Genomic DNA, 17,654 nt, shown 5'->3' with positions numbered 1-17,654 from the left:
GGCCACAGGGTGTGTGGTTTTGATATAGTCCCCTTTAAAACAGCTATTGAACAACTTGCTTAGAAGGTACGATAAACTGCTTTGGGACATTATACTTTTTTACAGAGAAGTTACTAAGAGAATGCAGACAAGATGTTTTAGAAGTCATTCAAGAAGGAAAGCTGGTGACAAAGTCATCAATTCAAATATTGATTCTGCAGATGTTGTTGCCTCTCACTATTGCTATATTATCTTGCTTCATCAATCATCCTGGTTGAGACTTACAACTCTTAAGCCAGACTCTGGGTCTACAAGAACGTAAAATATATGACAAATCCCAATATTGATGCCATGACTGCATATACCAGGAATGTCGGAGGGTTTAACCCTCTCAGTGGACCTCCAGGCAAAACAATCAGAGGCAGTAACAGTAATCTAAAGCACTTTATTGAACACGTCTCTTTAGAGGAGGAGTCCACCAACAGCAGCAACGTTCCTCATTTGCAAGTCAAAAACCGAGTCTAAACAATGAGGTCTTCACTTCTTCTCCTATATTCACCACTCCAGTTAGAGGTAGTGTATCAAAACACCTAACTGAGTGAATCCAAATAACATCGGCCAGATGGGTTCTAAAAATTATTGAACATGGATATGCTACCCAATTCAAACCGCTTTCCACTGTTCCACCAAAAGGTCATCTGCACGCATTAAAAAGGAGATTTTATCCCTCCTACAAAGACAAGCAATAGAACCTGTTCCTCTATCAATAAGAGGAAAAGGTACCTATTAAAGAAATGTTTGGTTCCCCAAAAAGGATAGTGTCTAATTCTAGCCCTAAAGCAATCCAACTAATTCATAAGGAGACAAGAATTCAGGATGGTGGCTTGAAATCAAATGTATCCACAATTGATAAAAATAGATTGCTATGTTTGGTTCATTTAAAAGATGCCTTTTTTTATGTCCCAGTATTGGAAACCCACAGACAATTCCTGAGATTTACTGTAGGAAAAGCACACTACCAGTACATTGTTCTTCATTTCAGTCTGAAATCTGCAGCAAGAGAGTTTTGCAAATACTTGGTGATAAGATCAGCTTTCTTATGGGAAGGAAGATTTATGTTTACCCATATCTCTCTGATTGGCTCATAAAAGCTAACTCGCCACAGATAGTTGTCAAGATTACAACTTCACCATTCAGTTACTTCACCATCTTAGCTTACAGGTCACCCATGTAAAGTCAAAAGCAACAGCAGTTCAGACTTTATTATCTAAGAGCAACCTTAAAAAAGGAGAGAGGTTGCTCCCTCTGGAAGTTTTATCCATGCTAGGAACGATGGCCTCTCACATTTTCTAGTTCCTAATGCACATTTGTACATTAATCTTTTTCAACAATCCAAGGAATATCAGTGGAACCCCACAAGGACAACTGGTAAGATAAGCTGATCCTCACTGTTCAAACCAAAGAGTCGCTGAAGTAGTGGTGTCAGAAAAAGAATATTTTAAAAGGGACTCCTTTCCGCCAGAAACTTCCTTCTCAGAAAACATTGATAAATGCGTCTGTGTCATTTTAGGGAGCCCATATACAACGCTTATCAATACAAGGATTATGGTTGAAAAGACAGCAGCTCTATTATATAAATGTGCTAGAACTTAAAGCTCTGCACCTAGCATTGAAAGATTTTCAGCTGTCCATAAAATCAAAGAGGTTGTTGACTCAAACACTCAGCAAAACCACAGTGTATTATTTCAGCAAACAGGGCAGGACCAGATCCAGCATTCTATATCTAGAAGCTCAAGCAATATAGTATTGGCTTCCTTAAGATAGTTGTCCATTCAGACAGTACACCTCTGGGTCTCCAGGATTAGCAAGCATATCTGCTAAGTAGATAGTAAATCAAAAGTCACAAGTGGGAGCTAATCTGCTGCATTTCTAATGATATTTTCTTAGAGGGGTGTGGCTGCAGCGCCATGGCAGGCTGAAGCTCAGAGCGTGAGCTACTGTTGAGGAAGAGTGCAAGCGGCATGAATCTGGGTCCTCCTGGAGCTCCAGATGCGGCCCTGGATAAAGGAAGGTGAGGAGACTGCCAGGGCCCAAAGCTGCCCTGCCAGGGCCCAAAGATGTAACGCTCTGCAAAAAGGCCCAACACTGAGTCTTACAGCGGCAGTAATCAAATATGACCACCTTCCACAAAGCACTGTAAGCAGGCCATCTACGAGCATCAGCACCACAGCAGACGATGGGCCTCACACTGGAAGGCTCCTTCCCAAGACAATGGGATATGAAGGCTTCCCAGATCACTTTCTGAGGCAGCAGGACTCAAAAGGGACAAGCAGAGACTACCTTCTGAAACAAGATGTGGAATCACAGGCAAGCTTGCATGTGAAAGGGAAAGACGTAACCTGCAGAAGATTTCATGCCTTTCTCCTTCCATCCCCAGGTCATTGTGTGCTGCAGCATTTAGTAGACCATAGAAGCTCTGCTCTGAAGTCAACTACACCCCATGGGAGGAGAGATCCACATCGCCCTGACTGGAGGGCAGAATTGTCGAGAACATAGTCCCGAAACACCAGTCAAACAAAATAGACAAATATGCCGTTGCTGAGCAGTAAGGCAGGGGACGGCGAAGGCGGACCCTTGCCCCAGGAAGGCACGATACAAGTGACAAGGAGTCCACACTGGGTGAGCTGCTACTAACCATCAAGGAACCAGATTGGCACTAGAGAAAAAGATTGACGCATTGGCGTTTGATACAACTCTCATTTGCGCCTATGTAGGTAAAATCGCCAGACGGATGCACACAGCAGAGGTCACCTAAGAGAACACACAGAAGCTATTAAAACCCTTCAAATTGAGGTCCACTGCCTTAAAGGAAAGACACAACATCCCATGCCAGGGCAGAAGACGCAGAAGGCTGATCGCAGCACAATAACGTGTGCATTGTGGTACTCCCAAAAAAGGTGAAGGGCCAAGCAGTTGAGTGGTTTGTCAAGAACTTTGTGCGCACTACCGCTAAACTGGAGGGACTCTCACTGCACTTTACAGTTGATTGGGAATTCCAGGTGCCGGGGACACTGCCAAAACCAGTAGCCCAGCCAAAACCACTTGTAGCCTGAATTCTAAACTACAGAGACATTGTGATACCATCATAAAAGCAGCACATCAACATAGCTCTTCACATTTTGAAAAACACGCAATAATGATCTTCCCAGAATACATGCAAGAGGTTCAGGAGCGGTGGAAATCCTTCAATATGGTGAAAGATGAGATGCATCAGCGTGAGGCACAATACATGATGATCTTCTCAGCAAAATTGAAAGTATTATAGAAGGACAAATCCTGATTCTTCAGGTTGCCAGATAAGGCCTGGGAGTGGCTGGAGAGAGGTGGAGAATAGGAGTGGTAGGATGATGCCACCCTCAAGGAAGGAAACCAAAACTTCTCAACGGCTGGAGGCACAAAGACGTTGATGACATGACGATTGGCAGAATGCCTACAGGCCCAGGCAGGACCAGCAATAATATGGCAGCATGGAGCACTCAGAGGCAGTGTCTGCACAACCACATGCCCATCTACGAGGTAAGGTTATCCTACGCTATGATATTAGAGGGAAAGCCTAGAACATTATAGTTCCCTTACAGGTTTGGTGAGGGGGAGATGAGCACCTCCGTCTTATCTGAGTTCAACTTCAGTTTGCTGTTCCTCATCCATTCGGCGACGGCCTTTATTCCTTCGTGGAGGTTGGATTTGGCGGTGAGGGGGTCCTTGGTGAGGGAGAGAATCAGTTGGGTGTCGTTGGCGTAGGAGATGATGTTGAGGTTGTGCAGCCGGGCAAGCGGGGCCATGTAGACCTTGAAAAGTGTAGGGTTGAGGGCCGAACCATGGGGAACGCTGCAGATGATCTTGGAGGCTTTGGAGCGGAAAGGGGGGAGATGTACGCTCTGGGTTCTGCCGGAGAGGAAGGAGGTGGTCCACTCCAGAGCTTTGTCCCGGATCCCTGCATTGTGGAGGCGTGTGCATAGGATGCGGTGGCAGGCGGTGTCGAAGGTGGCCGAGAGGTCCAGGAGGATGAGGGCCGCGGTTTTGCCGTTGTCAAGCAGAGCCCTGATGTCGTCGGTGGCGGCGATGAGGGCGGTTTCAGTACTGTGGTTGCTGTGGAACCCTGACTGGGATGGGTCCAGGATGTTGTTTTCTTCGAGGTAGTGGGTCAGTTGTCTGTTGACGATCTTCTCGGTGACCTTGGCTGGGAATGGGAGCAGTGAGATGGGGTGGAAGTTCTTGAGGTCTCTCGGGTCCGCCATGGGTTTCGTGAATAGGGGTTTGATCTCAGCATGCTTCCAGCTCACAGGGTAGGTCGCGGTCTCGAAGGAGATGTTGATGACTTTGCAGAGGTGGGGTGCGATGATGGCGCTTGCTTTGTTAAAGATGTGGTGCGGGCGTGGGTCTGACGGAGATCCAGAGTGGATGGTGCCCATGGTTTTGATTGTGTCGTCTTCGTTCACGTTGGCCCAGACGAGCAGGGGTTCATAGTTGAAAGTGTGTGGAGAGTCTGAGGAGTCGGTGATTGGCGGGGTGGTCTGGCTGTTGAAGCTGTCATGGATGTCTGTGATCTTGTGGTGGAAGAAGGCGGCGAGGGAGTTGCACAGGTCTTGTGAAGGTGGGATGTCGTTTGTGCTGGGGTTGGAGGGTTCATTTACGATGTTGAAGAGCTCCCTGCTGTTGTGTGCGTTGTTGTCCAGCATCCTACAATGCAGAAGAATGTGTTACCTAGAGTAACCCTGATTGTGCCTTACCAAAGTTATGTTTATCAAGATGTATTCTGCTTTCAACAGCACATGAAGGGGATGGTTCACTACTCATAAATTTGCTGGGATGTAGGCAGCAAAACATCTCAAATCGGGACTGAAATTGCAGGTTGTGAGGGATGGTTCACTTTGTGGTCTCCATACCCATTAATGTTTCTCCACTACGTTGAGAGGCCCCTGAAGGAGCACAACACAGCAGATGTTGTGGAGTTGGGTGTAAATAAGGGAATAATTGGTAACTTTTTTTGAGAGGATGACCAACTGGGGATACTGTAATTGTAATATTCAAATGGAAGCATCATCTTTGAATGTAAGAGATCATAAATATATATATTCCTATAATTTTGGTTCTTTTCCATTTGGTACATTTCATTCTTCCTTTGCTCAACCTCTCTCCCCAGCTTGCAACTCACATCTGGTTGGCTCTACCCAAATATATCTCTTGTTCGTCTTCAGGTTTAATCACAATTTTGCATCCCAGTTTATTGCTTTGCCTTTTGAACCTGCTTTGAATAACATCTTTACATAAGTTAAAAAAAATGCCTTTGGGTTATTGATTTGAGTTCTCTTCATATGACCACTAATTTGGTCAAGTACCATTATTTGTAGTTACACTTGGTGGAAAAGGCTGTTGACCTGAGTGCACAGGAGCTTTAAATCAGCTGGTAGCTAAATTAGCTGGTAGCTAGTGGTTTAGTCTTTCCTAAACCTATCATCCTTTTGGTACAAACTTCATGGATTCTCTTCACTTGATTGGCAATGAGATCCTATTTATAGTTGTGAATATTTTTCACTGGCTGTCCAGACAAAAATGTTGGAAAAACCCCTGGATGGAGAAGACTAGCTTGAGGCTAAGGTACACCATATTGTTCTGCAGACCTCAACAGTACAAAGCAGTACTACCATCCTTGCAAATACCCAAGTTGTGTTTGCACCAGTTTTATTTCAGGCAGCCTCATTATTGAATACTTACTGGGGGAAGAGTACAAGTAAAGCAGAAGAACGGCAACTGAAGCTTCAGCTACAATTACATTAGCAAATTTTGTTTACAACACTTTATGCTGGTGAGAGCGGGTTTATTTGTATTTTTTCAGCTTTGAAGAAACTGATCTCAGCCTATTGTTAAAAAAATAAAAACAGGCATAGCTTTACATTGAATATATTTTCATCAGATTTCCCTGGAAACTTGGCCAAAGACTGGGAGGTCCCCAATATACAAGCATCTATGAGAGCCTTTCTTGGTATCACCGACTTCCACAATAATTGTATGGCTAGCAGTGGCCCGTAGTTGTATCCCTGATTACTGTGAATGAAAGGAACTAGCCCTAGATAATCACCTAAATTCTAAAAGAGGTCCTGGAAACAGCATTGTGCAGTGTATAGAAGGATGCTGGCTATGACTATCCCTTCTTTGCAGACAGATGTAAGGGAGTTGGGTTTTTTCCTAGCCGCAACTAATGAGCAGGAGAGGGATAACCCAGCCACCTTATCAGTTTGACTCTTCCCTGTAGAGAGAACGTGACTGGGATTTGAGAATTAATGCATTGTCTGAGCTTCATAGTAGTTAAGGCTCCATTTTTGGGGTCCCATTTCATGCACCAGATAGACTGCAACCCCCTCAGATTGCTGAAAGCAAGAGATGGTGGAAACTCTTAAGCAGCTGCAATAGGCCATTCCACCTTTATATATTGACATTTTGGTAGATAAACAGGTTTCTGAAATAGTGCTTTGTTGCTCAAATTAGAATTTACCTTAAAAAAAAAGAAGACAAGAGGCCCTGGCAAAGCAGGAACAGTTTGTTTAATTAAGCATTACAGCTAGGAGAACAGTTACAAAACTGAGGGTCTGAGAACTGTCTTAAAATACAATGGTTCTGAGCGGTGATTTATAGAGCTCTGTGGGTACCACAAAACAATTACAACATTCATTTTTGGGGTGAAAAATTTGAACAGCTGTCCTGTTAACAAATGCAGGTGGCCCTCAACCTTGCGTGGACACAGTATGGACCAGCGAGTATGTGTCCAGATGTCAGTCCTGAGGGGCGCGTGGTTGATGCATGTTGCTGTGTTCTGATTGGCTAAGTGTTCATAACTTGTTTTGCATCTGACTTTATGGTGTGTTGGGGAATGTGGGCACCCCTCTGGCCATATGTGTTTTATTGAGGCCAATTTCCTCGGACCCTTGTGGTGTCACTGCGCCAATGTATGGGACTGATCTAGGATTCCTGTTTGTGTGTTTTTCTGCTAGCTACACACCACCCCACCTGTGACCTGCCACTCTGTAACCTCTGGCCTAGGTCTCAAAGCCTGCCTGACCACATACATTTGTGCTGGGGTGGATGGAGAGTTTATGACTATGTTATTTAATAGTGATGATGAGACTTAGCTCTTATATGTTAATGTATTGTGTGCTCTAACAATGATTATTCCAATATCAACATTTTCCTTAAATGAAGCACATACAGATCAGGTTAAAGAATTTTTTTTGAAGCCCAGTCTAGCTGAGCAGTGAAAAGACTATGGCTGTCCCTTCAATGCACACACATGCTTCTGAAAAGTTGGGATTGTGCTAGACAGACCTAATGAAGGTTTGATCAACCACCTCATAAGATTTAGACTCTTCTTTTATAGAAGAAATAAACAAGAATGTGGTGCCCTGAAAGGAAACATTCGGCATCTTCCAAACCCTCATTTCCACAAATAGTGCAACTTCTCTAAAGAGAAAGGCAGAAACTCAGACTCTGAGAAAGTATCAACCCCACTGGCACTATACATATCCATTAACAATACAGAATCTGCCTAATCCATAGGTGGTGATTTGTCTGCCTTCTATCATGGGGCCTAATTCTAAAAGGTAACTTACACTTTTGAATAATTTTACTACTTTTCTGTATTCACAAACTCAGAATGGAAATCTACTACAAAAGTGTAAGATACATGTCTCCAATCCCAATGTATAACAGTTGGCTTACTGTTGTGTTTGTGTGTGTGTGTGTGTGTGTGTGTGGCGGATGATGTGCAGTAGGGGGAACGGGGAGGGTTGACATCCCTCCATACACCCCTCTTATTCCTCCCTAGTACCATCCCATTTTGTAGTAAGTCTGTCCCTTTTTCCAAAAACTGCCTCCTGTTCCTTCCACATGTACTATCAAAATGTGGACTTGCATGTGCAGAAACACGGCAGTGAAACGGAGACCTCTGCACACATAAGTATAGGTAACACAGAGATTAAAAATCTACACATATTTTGTGAATAGCACTTTGTAGTTTGTTTTGTAGTATTCCAAAACGTACTAAAAAATGCAGTTTGTGAATCAGGCTCATCACGTTCATCTTCCTCACCAAAACCCAGGGGAAGTCCATTAGGAAAGAATAAATGCTCCAAAACCATTCAAGTCTTCCTTTCTCTTGAGCTAATCTTATCTGGACTTTGGAATATTCAGAAATTCTGATATCTTTAAGTAAGATGCAATTTTATCCTTAGCAATCCTCAAAATGGACTCATACAACCCAAAGGAGTTTCAGATTACCACGAAAATGATGCCAATGAACCAACAGCCACTTCAGTTTCTTCTTAAGAGAGACAAACGGTGCCAACACCATACCTGGTGCCAGAGCTGGAAGACTGTTCAAGAACACCTCTGCTAAAGAAGGCTTCGAAGCAGAGTCAGACGCTTTGCACTGATGCTTGCCAGGGCTGAAAATTACTAGATCGGTCAAAGTGGATCCCAAAGGTGCACAAGAGAAACTGTTGTTTATATATGGCAAACACAACTCCTTCAACTTTTGAGACAAGACTCCCAGAAGGTGATAAGATCCTCTATTTTTGTGTTGTTTTTAGTATCTGATAAGAGACTTTTAGCCGCAGATTCCTTACCTTTGAATTTCCCCAGACATCAGACTCGATACAGAAGATTTTCTTGTGCAGTACCCCTATGCGTCAGTAGGTGGCATTGATCGGCTCTGCGCAGTGTCATTGGTGTTGTCTGTGCCGGAAGTGACATCCACATCACCTTCGTAGGCACCATCTCAGCGCGCTGACATCAGTTATTTTCTTTCCACGCCAGTCATTGCAGATCCAGCGAAAGATACCCTTTGTCACTTTTTGACAGGCTTTGTTTTAACGTTTCTCGACCTCTTTGTTGAGATTTTTTGTCTCCTGGTGTGTCGAGGATGTCTTCGAGGAAGACAAGTTTCAAGCCTCAGGGCACCTGTCACCGCTCCATGTTAGTTATGGACCCACACCTTGTGTGTCTGTGATGTCTGGAGTGCGACTATGACTCCAAGTCGTGGTCCAACTGCTGGGCCATCACACTGAAGGCTTTGAGAAGGCAGTCCCTAAAGGTGCTAGTGGCTCAGAAGGCGACTCCGCATCGCACTGCTCCTCCGAGATCTTGGTCGAGTTCAAGGGGAAGGTCTCAGGACCGCTCCAGGAGCTTTAAGTCCTCCTCGTCTCACTTCGGGGCACTCAGGGTAACAAGCACTAGAAGTCAAAGCGTGCTTCGACTTCTCCTTCTCCATCGGCCGACGCAACAAAAGAGCATCACATTCGGGGCATGGTCCTGCAGAGCATAAACTTGGATTGACTTTGCTCCTCCCACCTTTTCTGTGAGATGAAGCGACCCCCGCTCACATCAAAGACTTTTATGAGGCCATGCACCTCATTTTTGAGTGTGCCGAACCCAGCGGAGCACCTTTGGGTCCCGCAGGGTTGGAGACGCTGACGGCTTCGGCCTTAGCTCCGAAGAGACCCCGTGGAACCGATCAGAGATCTAGACTGGTGCTAGTCGTGTCAACTCGACCTTCCCCGACATCGGTGCCCACTGGCAGTGCCAGCCCCATTTGGATCCCCGAATCCGACATGGAGCTGGCCAACTCCCGGGCCGACAGGACCCGTGTGTCCTAGGTCGGTGTCCTAGTCCTCTTCTAAAGGACTAGTCTTTGGGTAAGAATGGGAGGGGTCACTGGACCCTTGAGAATACCAGTCTGAAAGTCAGAACATGGACTGGGTTGAGGAACTGGGTGATGCCAGCAGTCTGGACATGTCTCCAGATACCAGCATGCTTTCTCCCCCTACCGTGGCTATGGAGGAGGGAGCAACATGCACTAAGGTGGTGAAGAGGGCAGCTGGATCCCGAGTTGCCCTTGATGGCAGTCAAGACGAACATAATGACAGAAGTGCTACAGCCGGGAGCTTTATCTTCCAAACCCCTACTCCTTTTCATTGAAGCACTAGCTGATGTCCTACTGGGAACCTGGTCCAAGCTCAGCAGAGGGGGTCCTGTGAACAGGGTAATACCCCACCGCCATCACCCATCTTTCCTCACCCAACACCCTACCCCGGAAAACTTGGCGGTCCATGCTTCCACTTCCCATGGCACGTTCTCGGCTGCAGCCCCGAACAGGGAATCCAAAAGTCTGGATAGCTTCGAAAAGAGAATGTTTTCTTTCACCAGCCTTGCATTGTGGTCAGTGAACACCGCATCCTTATTGGGTTGCTATTGCCACACCCTATGCTATACAGTTGTGCAGATGTTTCCACAGATCCCTGAGGAGGCCCAGGCCATTCTCTCTCAAGCTGTCAAGGACAGGAGAGACACAGCCAAGTCGACTTGCTGGGCAAGGCGGTTTCCATGGCGGTGTTGCTCTGACGCCATGCCTGGCTGAGAACCTCTTTTTTGGGGGGGAATGTCCAGGCCACCCACATGGACATGCCCTTTGATGGCAACCGTCTTTTTGAAGACAAGGCAGACTCTGCACTGGAGCACTTTAAGGACTCACGGGCTAATGCCAAGTTCTAGGGCCTCTCAGCTTTCCCACGTCAACCCCAGTCTACCTTTTGCCCCTTTCATGGCTACGAAAGGTGAGTTCAACTGCACCAGTCCTACCCCAGCCACGGTCCCGCAGATGCCTATCAGCCTTTGAATGGGCGAGGATGCAGTTATTCCCGACCCCGTGGATTGGGCAGCCTGAGGTCTGCAACACCCACTATCCCCCAGCAGCTGCAGCCCCTAAGCCTTCCTAATCTTCCCTTTCAAGATTGTGGGTGGCAGTCCATAACATTAGACAGGTGGGTCTTACAGATCATTCAGAAGAGCTACTGCCTCCCCTTCCAATCTCCCCTTCCCTCCATACCTTTACTGTATGACCAGCTGAGGGAGGATCATCTGTCCTTGCTCTGTGAGGAATTCAGGCTCTCTTGGCCAAGGGAGCCATAGAGAGGGCCCCAGGGCCAGTAGGCTGTGGTTGCTATTCCCACTACTTTCTGGTTCCCAAAAAGGACAAGGGACTTCCCCTTATCCTACACTTCCAAACTCTCAACTTCTTCCTCAGAAAGGAGAAATTAAAGATGCTCTCTTTAGCTCAGGTCCTGTCTGCCCTGGATCCCGAAGAATGGATGATAGTGTTGCACTTGCAGGACACGTATTTTCACATCCCCAACCTGTCCACTCATCGGCGATATCTGCGGCTTACGGTAGGCCACGAACACTTTCATTTCACCATGCTCCCTTTCTGTCTTACGCGCACCCCTCGGTGTTCACCAAGGTGATGACAGCGGTCACAGCTTCTCTGCGCAGATCAGGGTGTCAGTCTACCCCTATATTAACACCTGGCTGCTGAAGGCGGATTTGCCTCAGGCTGTCGTCTCCCATCTCCAGACTACGGCGGACCTCCTGCATTTGCTGGAGTTCACTATAAATGTGGTAAAGTCACATCTGACTCCCTCTCAGATGCTCATTGGAGATTGAGTGGTGATGTTGACAGCTTTTGACCTTCCTCCTGAAGTATGCAATGTTATCTTGGCAGCCAGGCGGCCCTCTACCAAGACAGTCTGCACCTGCTGGTGGAAGAAATTTGTAATATACTGTACTGAAAAGTCCATTGACCCGATCTCTGCTTCCCTTTCTGATGTTCTATTTATTCGTACCCTCACTCACCAGGGTTCTGCTTTGGGCACTCTGAAGGGTTACCCTTCTGCTCTGTCTGCCTTCTTGCAGCTGCCTGACCAACCCTCCTTATTTAAGTCCCCTATTATAAAAAGATTTCTAAAGGGTCTTGTATATATGTTTCCCCTTCTCCTTTTATAATGTGCAGTGGGGCCTTTACTTGGACCTCACATCCCTAATGTGTGCTCCTTTTGATAATGATCCATTCCAGTGCTTACGATCCAAACAGCATTTTTCGTGGCAATAACATCTGCCCTGGGAGTGACTGAGCTGTAGGCTTTATCATCCAAGTCTCCCTGCTTGTCTGTTTTTCCAGACAAATTGGTGCTCCGCACTAAGGCCTCTTTCCTCCTGAAAGTGATGACACCATTTCATGTGGAACAATCTGTCACCTTACCCATGTTTTATGCACTGCCACTTCCTTCTAAAGAAGAGGCGTGACTCAGCCGTCTGGTCCCAAAAAGAGGATTGTTTTACCTTGATTGCACAAAACAGGTCCAGGTGGATGACCAACTCTTTGTAGGGTTTGTTGGTGCGAAGAAAGGTTGGGCGGTGCAGAAATAGACCATCAAATTTTGCTGCTCATTGGCCAATAAAACAAACCCCCTGAGAACTTTTGGGCTCATTCTACCAGAGCCAAAGCTGCGACCACTGCGTTAGCACGTGGTGTCCCAGTCCTGGACATCTGCCAAGCAGCAACCTGGGCTTCCCTGCACATTTTTATCAAACATTACTGCCTGGACAGTCAGGTCCGAAGGGATGGGCATTTGCCTATTCGGTCCTGCAGGACTTCCTGGTTTAAATTTGTCCACAGTCCCACCATTGGGGTTGCTATTGCTTGGGTATCTATTTAAGGTAAGGAACCTATGTTTAGAAGTTTCTATTAGATGAACAAGCTACTTACCTTCAGTAGCACAGTATCTAGCCGGAGATACCTTACCAACCCACCCTTGCTCCCTGCTCTGTGGACAGATTTCTACGGTTAGGGATGATCCCTTTCAGGGCCCTAGTTTGGACAAGTCAGTGTTCTTCATGGTTCTGCGCTCCTGGCGTGGAAACTCATGAAAAGTAACTGACATCAGCACACCGTGGTGATGCCTATATAGGTGATGCGAACGTCACTTCTGGTGTGGACGACGCCACGCAGAACTTACCAACACCACCTACCTGTGCGCAGTGGTTGTCTAAAGAAAATCTTCCGGATCCAGTCTGACACCTGGGAAAATTCAAAGGTAAAGAATCTGCAGGTAGATATTATCTGTACCAGATAAGGCATTACCGAAGGTAAGTAACTTGTTCTTTAAGTGTCCTTCTTTCACACACGATGGGAGATGGTTCTAGGCCAGCTCCTATCACTGAGCTGTATGCGTAATGTAGCTCTTCATGTGTTATAGTGTAAAGGATGATGTCAAGCATTATAAAGTTAAAGCAGGCACAGCATGTGAAAATACAGAACTAATATGTAATTAATTATGAAAAATTCCTCTAAGAAATGTTCCATCTCTGTGTTAAATGCTGTAGGAACGCTGGCGAGTGAATGCAGAACAGTCCAAGGTAGAGTCACTGCAGCGCTCATTGGAGGAACAAAGGCGGGTCATGACCCAGCAGTTGAGCATGGAGCGTGAGGAGTTGGAAAGGGCAAAGGTAAGGCAGTTGGAGTGCTACTCGAGCTTGGGTGACTAGTTTGGAGTGGACTAGTCTATAGGCAAATTAGGACATTCCTAGGAGGCAGGTTTCTTGGAAATGAAAGTATAGCTTGAGAACCCCATACCCTCTTGAAACATCACTGTTCAGACCCTATAAGAAGCCGAGAGCTGAGATAGATACTGTTGCCTGTGTCTGCTGGGCATGGGAAGGGCTGCGCAAACACACCAAACTACCCCTTTTAAACACGCTGTCTATATCCCTGTTTAATTACCCTATGCTTTTGCCCCTTCACGAACCAGGTGTTAAAGCACGAGCACTCGAGCCCAAGGTATCGCAATTTGCAGATGTCTATTCCAGCGGCCATTACATTACACAATTACCAGAGTAGGAGGGTACAAGTAACACCCCTGTGGTTACACTGACATACTACCAACTTCGAGCAGCATGTCGTACCCTGCACCCCACTTTCCCAACAGCCCCACCAGCTATGATATCCCTAGCGATGGTGCTCAGGTCCACATCACCTAAACGACTGATCACAAGACTACATATCCACCCAGGCCTCTGCCCCGCTCTTGACCTTAAAAGCCACGAGGGGTTGGGACGAGGACCTCTCTATAACACTCACAGATGAACAGTGGGGCTATTGCTGCAACCAATTAAAACACCTCTCCCCCAGCTACAGTCTCCGCCTCATCCATTTACATTTTCTGCACCATCTTTACAGACACCGGTACACCTCTTCAAAATTGGTCTAATTCCAGATGCAAGATGCTTTAGATGCGGAGACGTGAGAGCTTCTTTTATACACCTAGCTTGGCAATGTCCTCGAATTCTGGTAGGAGGTGTTTAAAGTCATGCAATAAATGACAGGACACAGTCCTTCCCAAAGAAAACTTGTGCAATATTGGGGCACGTCAAAGAGGTACCAGATGAGAGTAGAAGCCTAATTGCCATGCTACTTTTGCTGGCAAAGCGTAGGGTGGCAGTGCATTGGGGCCGGTGCCTCGCTTCCATATTGACAGCCTGGATATGTGATGTTACTTACTGCCAAGAGCAACTAGATACATACTAGGATTTATTGCCACAACGTTCCCAACCCAAAGATATTTGGGGCCCCTTCCGGAAATACTTATACGCACACAATATACCTGAATCCCCTAACGCAACGACACATAACTCTATTTAGTCAAAGGAGGGATAGGCAAAAATACAAAAACGATAACCACACAGCTCACCTAAAATATCCAAAGGGATGTTACAAGATTCCTATTTTGCAAATCATCACACCTCAAGGGGAGTACGAATGTTTGGCGCGCAATTTCCAGGTTCCATCCACTAGCTGCAGTAATTCTGCAACAAGGATCAAGTTATTTCCATTGATATCTGTGCAATATGTTTATGGATTAGCAAATGCACGTCATGGTGCCATGGATCGATGAACATATATCAATTATCTCTTCAATGTACCTCATGAAGTTTGTTTGTGGTTGTTGTACATGCAAAAATCGAATAAAAAGAATTTAAAGAGAAAAAAAAGTAGAGCTTGAGAAAAGTAAATTAAGGCATGTGAGTTTGACTGCCACAGGCTTGACAAGCTCAGTCCCAGGTTATACTAGCAGTCTCTTCCTGGTTTGCAGGACTGCTTTCGTGGCCATGAAAGGCTACCACTACACTTTTCTACTTTTGTTTTTTTATACATTCAGTTTTCATTTTTTATCTTTTGTCTTTCATCCTTTTTTCTTTACCTTAACATATGGTCTTCCCCACTATTACCACTCTCTCTTTACCTCCAGATTTACTTGTTGCTTCCTTCTGCATTCAGTTTTTTCCATCTTTATTCTTTCTCCTTCCCCTCTACTCTCTGTTCCTCCTACATTCTTTCAAACTCCTTCTTTGGCCTTTTCTCTCCCTGTTCTTTTTCCATACCCCACTTTCTCTCAATTTAATTTCATGGCCTTTCTTTCATCCCTCTTATTCTGTAGTCATCCACCATTCCAGTTTCTTCCACGACGGTCCCTTCGTGCTTTTCCCCTTCTCCATCCCTTTTGCTCCCCTCCTCTGTTTGTCATTGTTTTTAACTATATCAGCCCCTCCTTTTTTGTATTCCTCCATCTGTTATGTTATTCTCCACATCTACTCTCCATACCCATTATTTCCCTTCATTCCTCTTAAAGTCTTCCCTCAATAGCCATTCTGCAATTCACTCTATTAACACATTATCATTTCCTCTACCAAGTCTCTCCCATTTTTCCTAGTTCCTCTAGATACCCATTCTTTCCCTTCATTCCTCTTATAGTCTTCCCTCAATAGCCATTCTCCAATTCACTCTATAAACACATTATCATTTCCTCTGCCAAGTCGCTCCCATTTTTCCTAGTCCCTCTTCCTCCTTCCTTTGTCTTGTAGTTTCTCTTCTTCCTTCCTGCTTTCTTCCTCATTTATTATTTGCTTGTCTTTCTTTTGTGGTCTCTCTCTCTCCCTTCATCCCTTGATTCTCTCCCTGGTCATGCTTCCTCCTTCCACATTCTCTATGCTTTCTTTTGTGGCCTCTCTCCCTGCTTCCCTGGTCTTTCTTCCTCCTTCACTGGGTTCTTTCATTCTGGTCCAAGGAACCCTGTTGACCAGTGTACGCTATGCAAGTACTTTCAATCAAGCAGTAATTAGTTAATCTCCAGTCTCCCCTTTTTCCATCCAGTTTCTGTCGCTGGTATCTTTGCTTCCTTTTGTATGTCTTCCTCTTTCCTAGGTATCCCTCCCTCACCTGCTTTCCAGTCTGCTCTTCCGTCTCTACTTTCTCTTCTTCTCCAGCATTGGATCTTTCATAGAGTCACATGCTTGAATCCTTCCCTGTCGTCAGGCTGGGAACCTCCGGAAATATTACCCAGAGCAGTGCAAACATGACTTTGCATCAATATGCATTGCAACATTTTCCAACATTGTTTTAATGATCTGAACTTCAGCTATTCAGAACCCACCACACCCAACTGTTCCCTTACTGATGCTTCCATCTGTCAGATTTTCTGCTGCACAATCAGAAATTTTTTAAGGGATAGCAGAGGCTGCACTTTAAAAGACTTTATTTAAGACATGTAAATCTTGTGGGAAAAAAGATAATTTATGTGGAGGGTCCACATACAGAATGTTTGTACTGCCTGCACCTGGGGCACAAGTCCGTGGAGTGCAGTATTTGCCAGGCATTTTCAACTAAAACACTGAAAGATCACGAGAGGCTACTGACACTGACCACTTTAGAAAAGGAAATGCTATTAAGAGTCAGACATATGGTAAAATACACTCAGGTGACAAACAAAAGACAAAGAAACATAAGTGAAAGGTTGACGAACCCACAATACATAGGAAAAAAGCAAGGGTTAAGTCATTAATAAATATCAAAACACCATTGAAAAAAGGAGATATAAGTAAGCAGACTAAGAAACCATTGAGTGTTGCAGAAACTATAATAAAAGAGGTAACCAGGTTAAGGTATACCTTCTATGCCGATGAATGAGAGATCGCTGACTGGAGTAACATCGTCACCAAGTTGGAAGTCGAGCACAAAGAAATCATTGTCGACGAAGGCTGTAGCATCAGCGAAGGGAACACATAGCTGAGTGTATTGCTGTCAATGGGAGATTTTCAAACTATGCTGTAGGCGAACAGAACAAAGATGCTCGAAGAAAAACAAGTAGTAACAACATGCATTAAAACAAACAGTCAGAAACAAGAAATGAGTATTGAGAGAGTGGAGCGATTATTGGAGACAATGCAAGTGTCTCCTGTGCCTTTGAATCTGCCAGGGAAGATATTTCAGGACACTTCACCAAAAGGTCAAGGTTTGTTGCAGTGTGGAGGAAAGGGCAACTCATCCAGAGGTTCTAAATGTACAATATATAGAGGATGAGGCGGATGAGATGGAATATGTGGATCGTTTTCAAGCCGAGAGGGATGCAAGGGATACAGGCAACCAAAAAACTGGTACAACTACCAATGAAAATGTTAACATCACTGAAAGACAAGATTGCAGATATCAATAAGTGACTACCACCTCAGACACCACAGGAGGGACAAGGGGCAACAAGAACCCATCAGCCTACAGTTCTGCGGCCAGAACCGTAGACACAAGTAAGACGGGGAAAGCAGCCATTTTCAAAGGATGTGCATCCAGAGGAAGCGACATCAGACAAGGAAGAGCAACATGGTGGTAAAGATAACACCATTCAATTGCAACAGTGGTAATAGCAAAAATACAGATGATGATGGAGAAAGTACACACATTT

At 45.3% G+C, this 17,654-nt stretch overlaps 1 protein-coding gene across 3 annotated transcripts in view; it reads left to right on the top strand.

Annotated features, from left to right (window-relative positions):
* The window catches only part of FBF1 (Fas binding factor 1), a 506,392-nt gene that overhangs the window by 333,827 nt on the left and 154,911 nt on the right, over positions 1 to 17,654 (top strand). For all 3 annotated transcript variants that reach the window (XM_069200193.1, XM_069200194.1, XM_069200195.1), the window contains exon 24: positions 13,249 to 13,371. In XM_069200193.1, the coding sequence (XP_069056294.1) occupies positions 13,249 to 13,371 (123 nt within the window). The remainder of the gene's footprint in view (positions 1 to 13,248; positions 13,372 to 17,654) is intronic.

The sequence above is a fragment of the Pleurodeles waltl genome, chromosome 7 (assembly GCF_031143425.1).
Source record: "Pleurodeles waltl isolate 20211129_DDA chromosome 7, aPleWal1.hap1.20221129, whole genome shotgun sequence".
Taxonomy (NCBI): domain Eukaryota; kingdom Metazoa; phylum Chordata; class Amphibia; order Caudata; family Salamandridae; genus Pleurodeles; species Pleurodeles waltl.
Note: the sequence above shows the minus strand (reverse complement) of the source record. Positions and strands in the feature narration are given on the sequence as shown.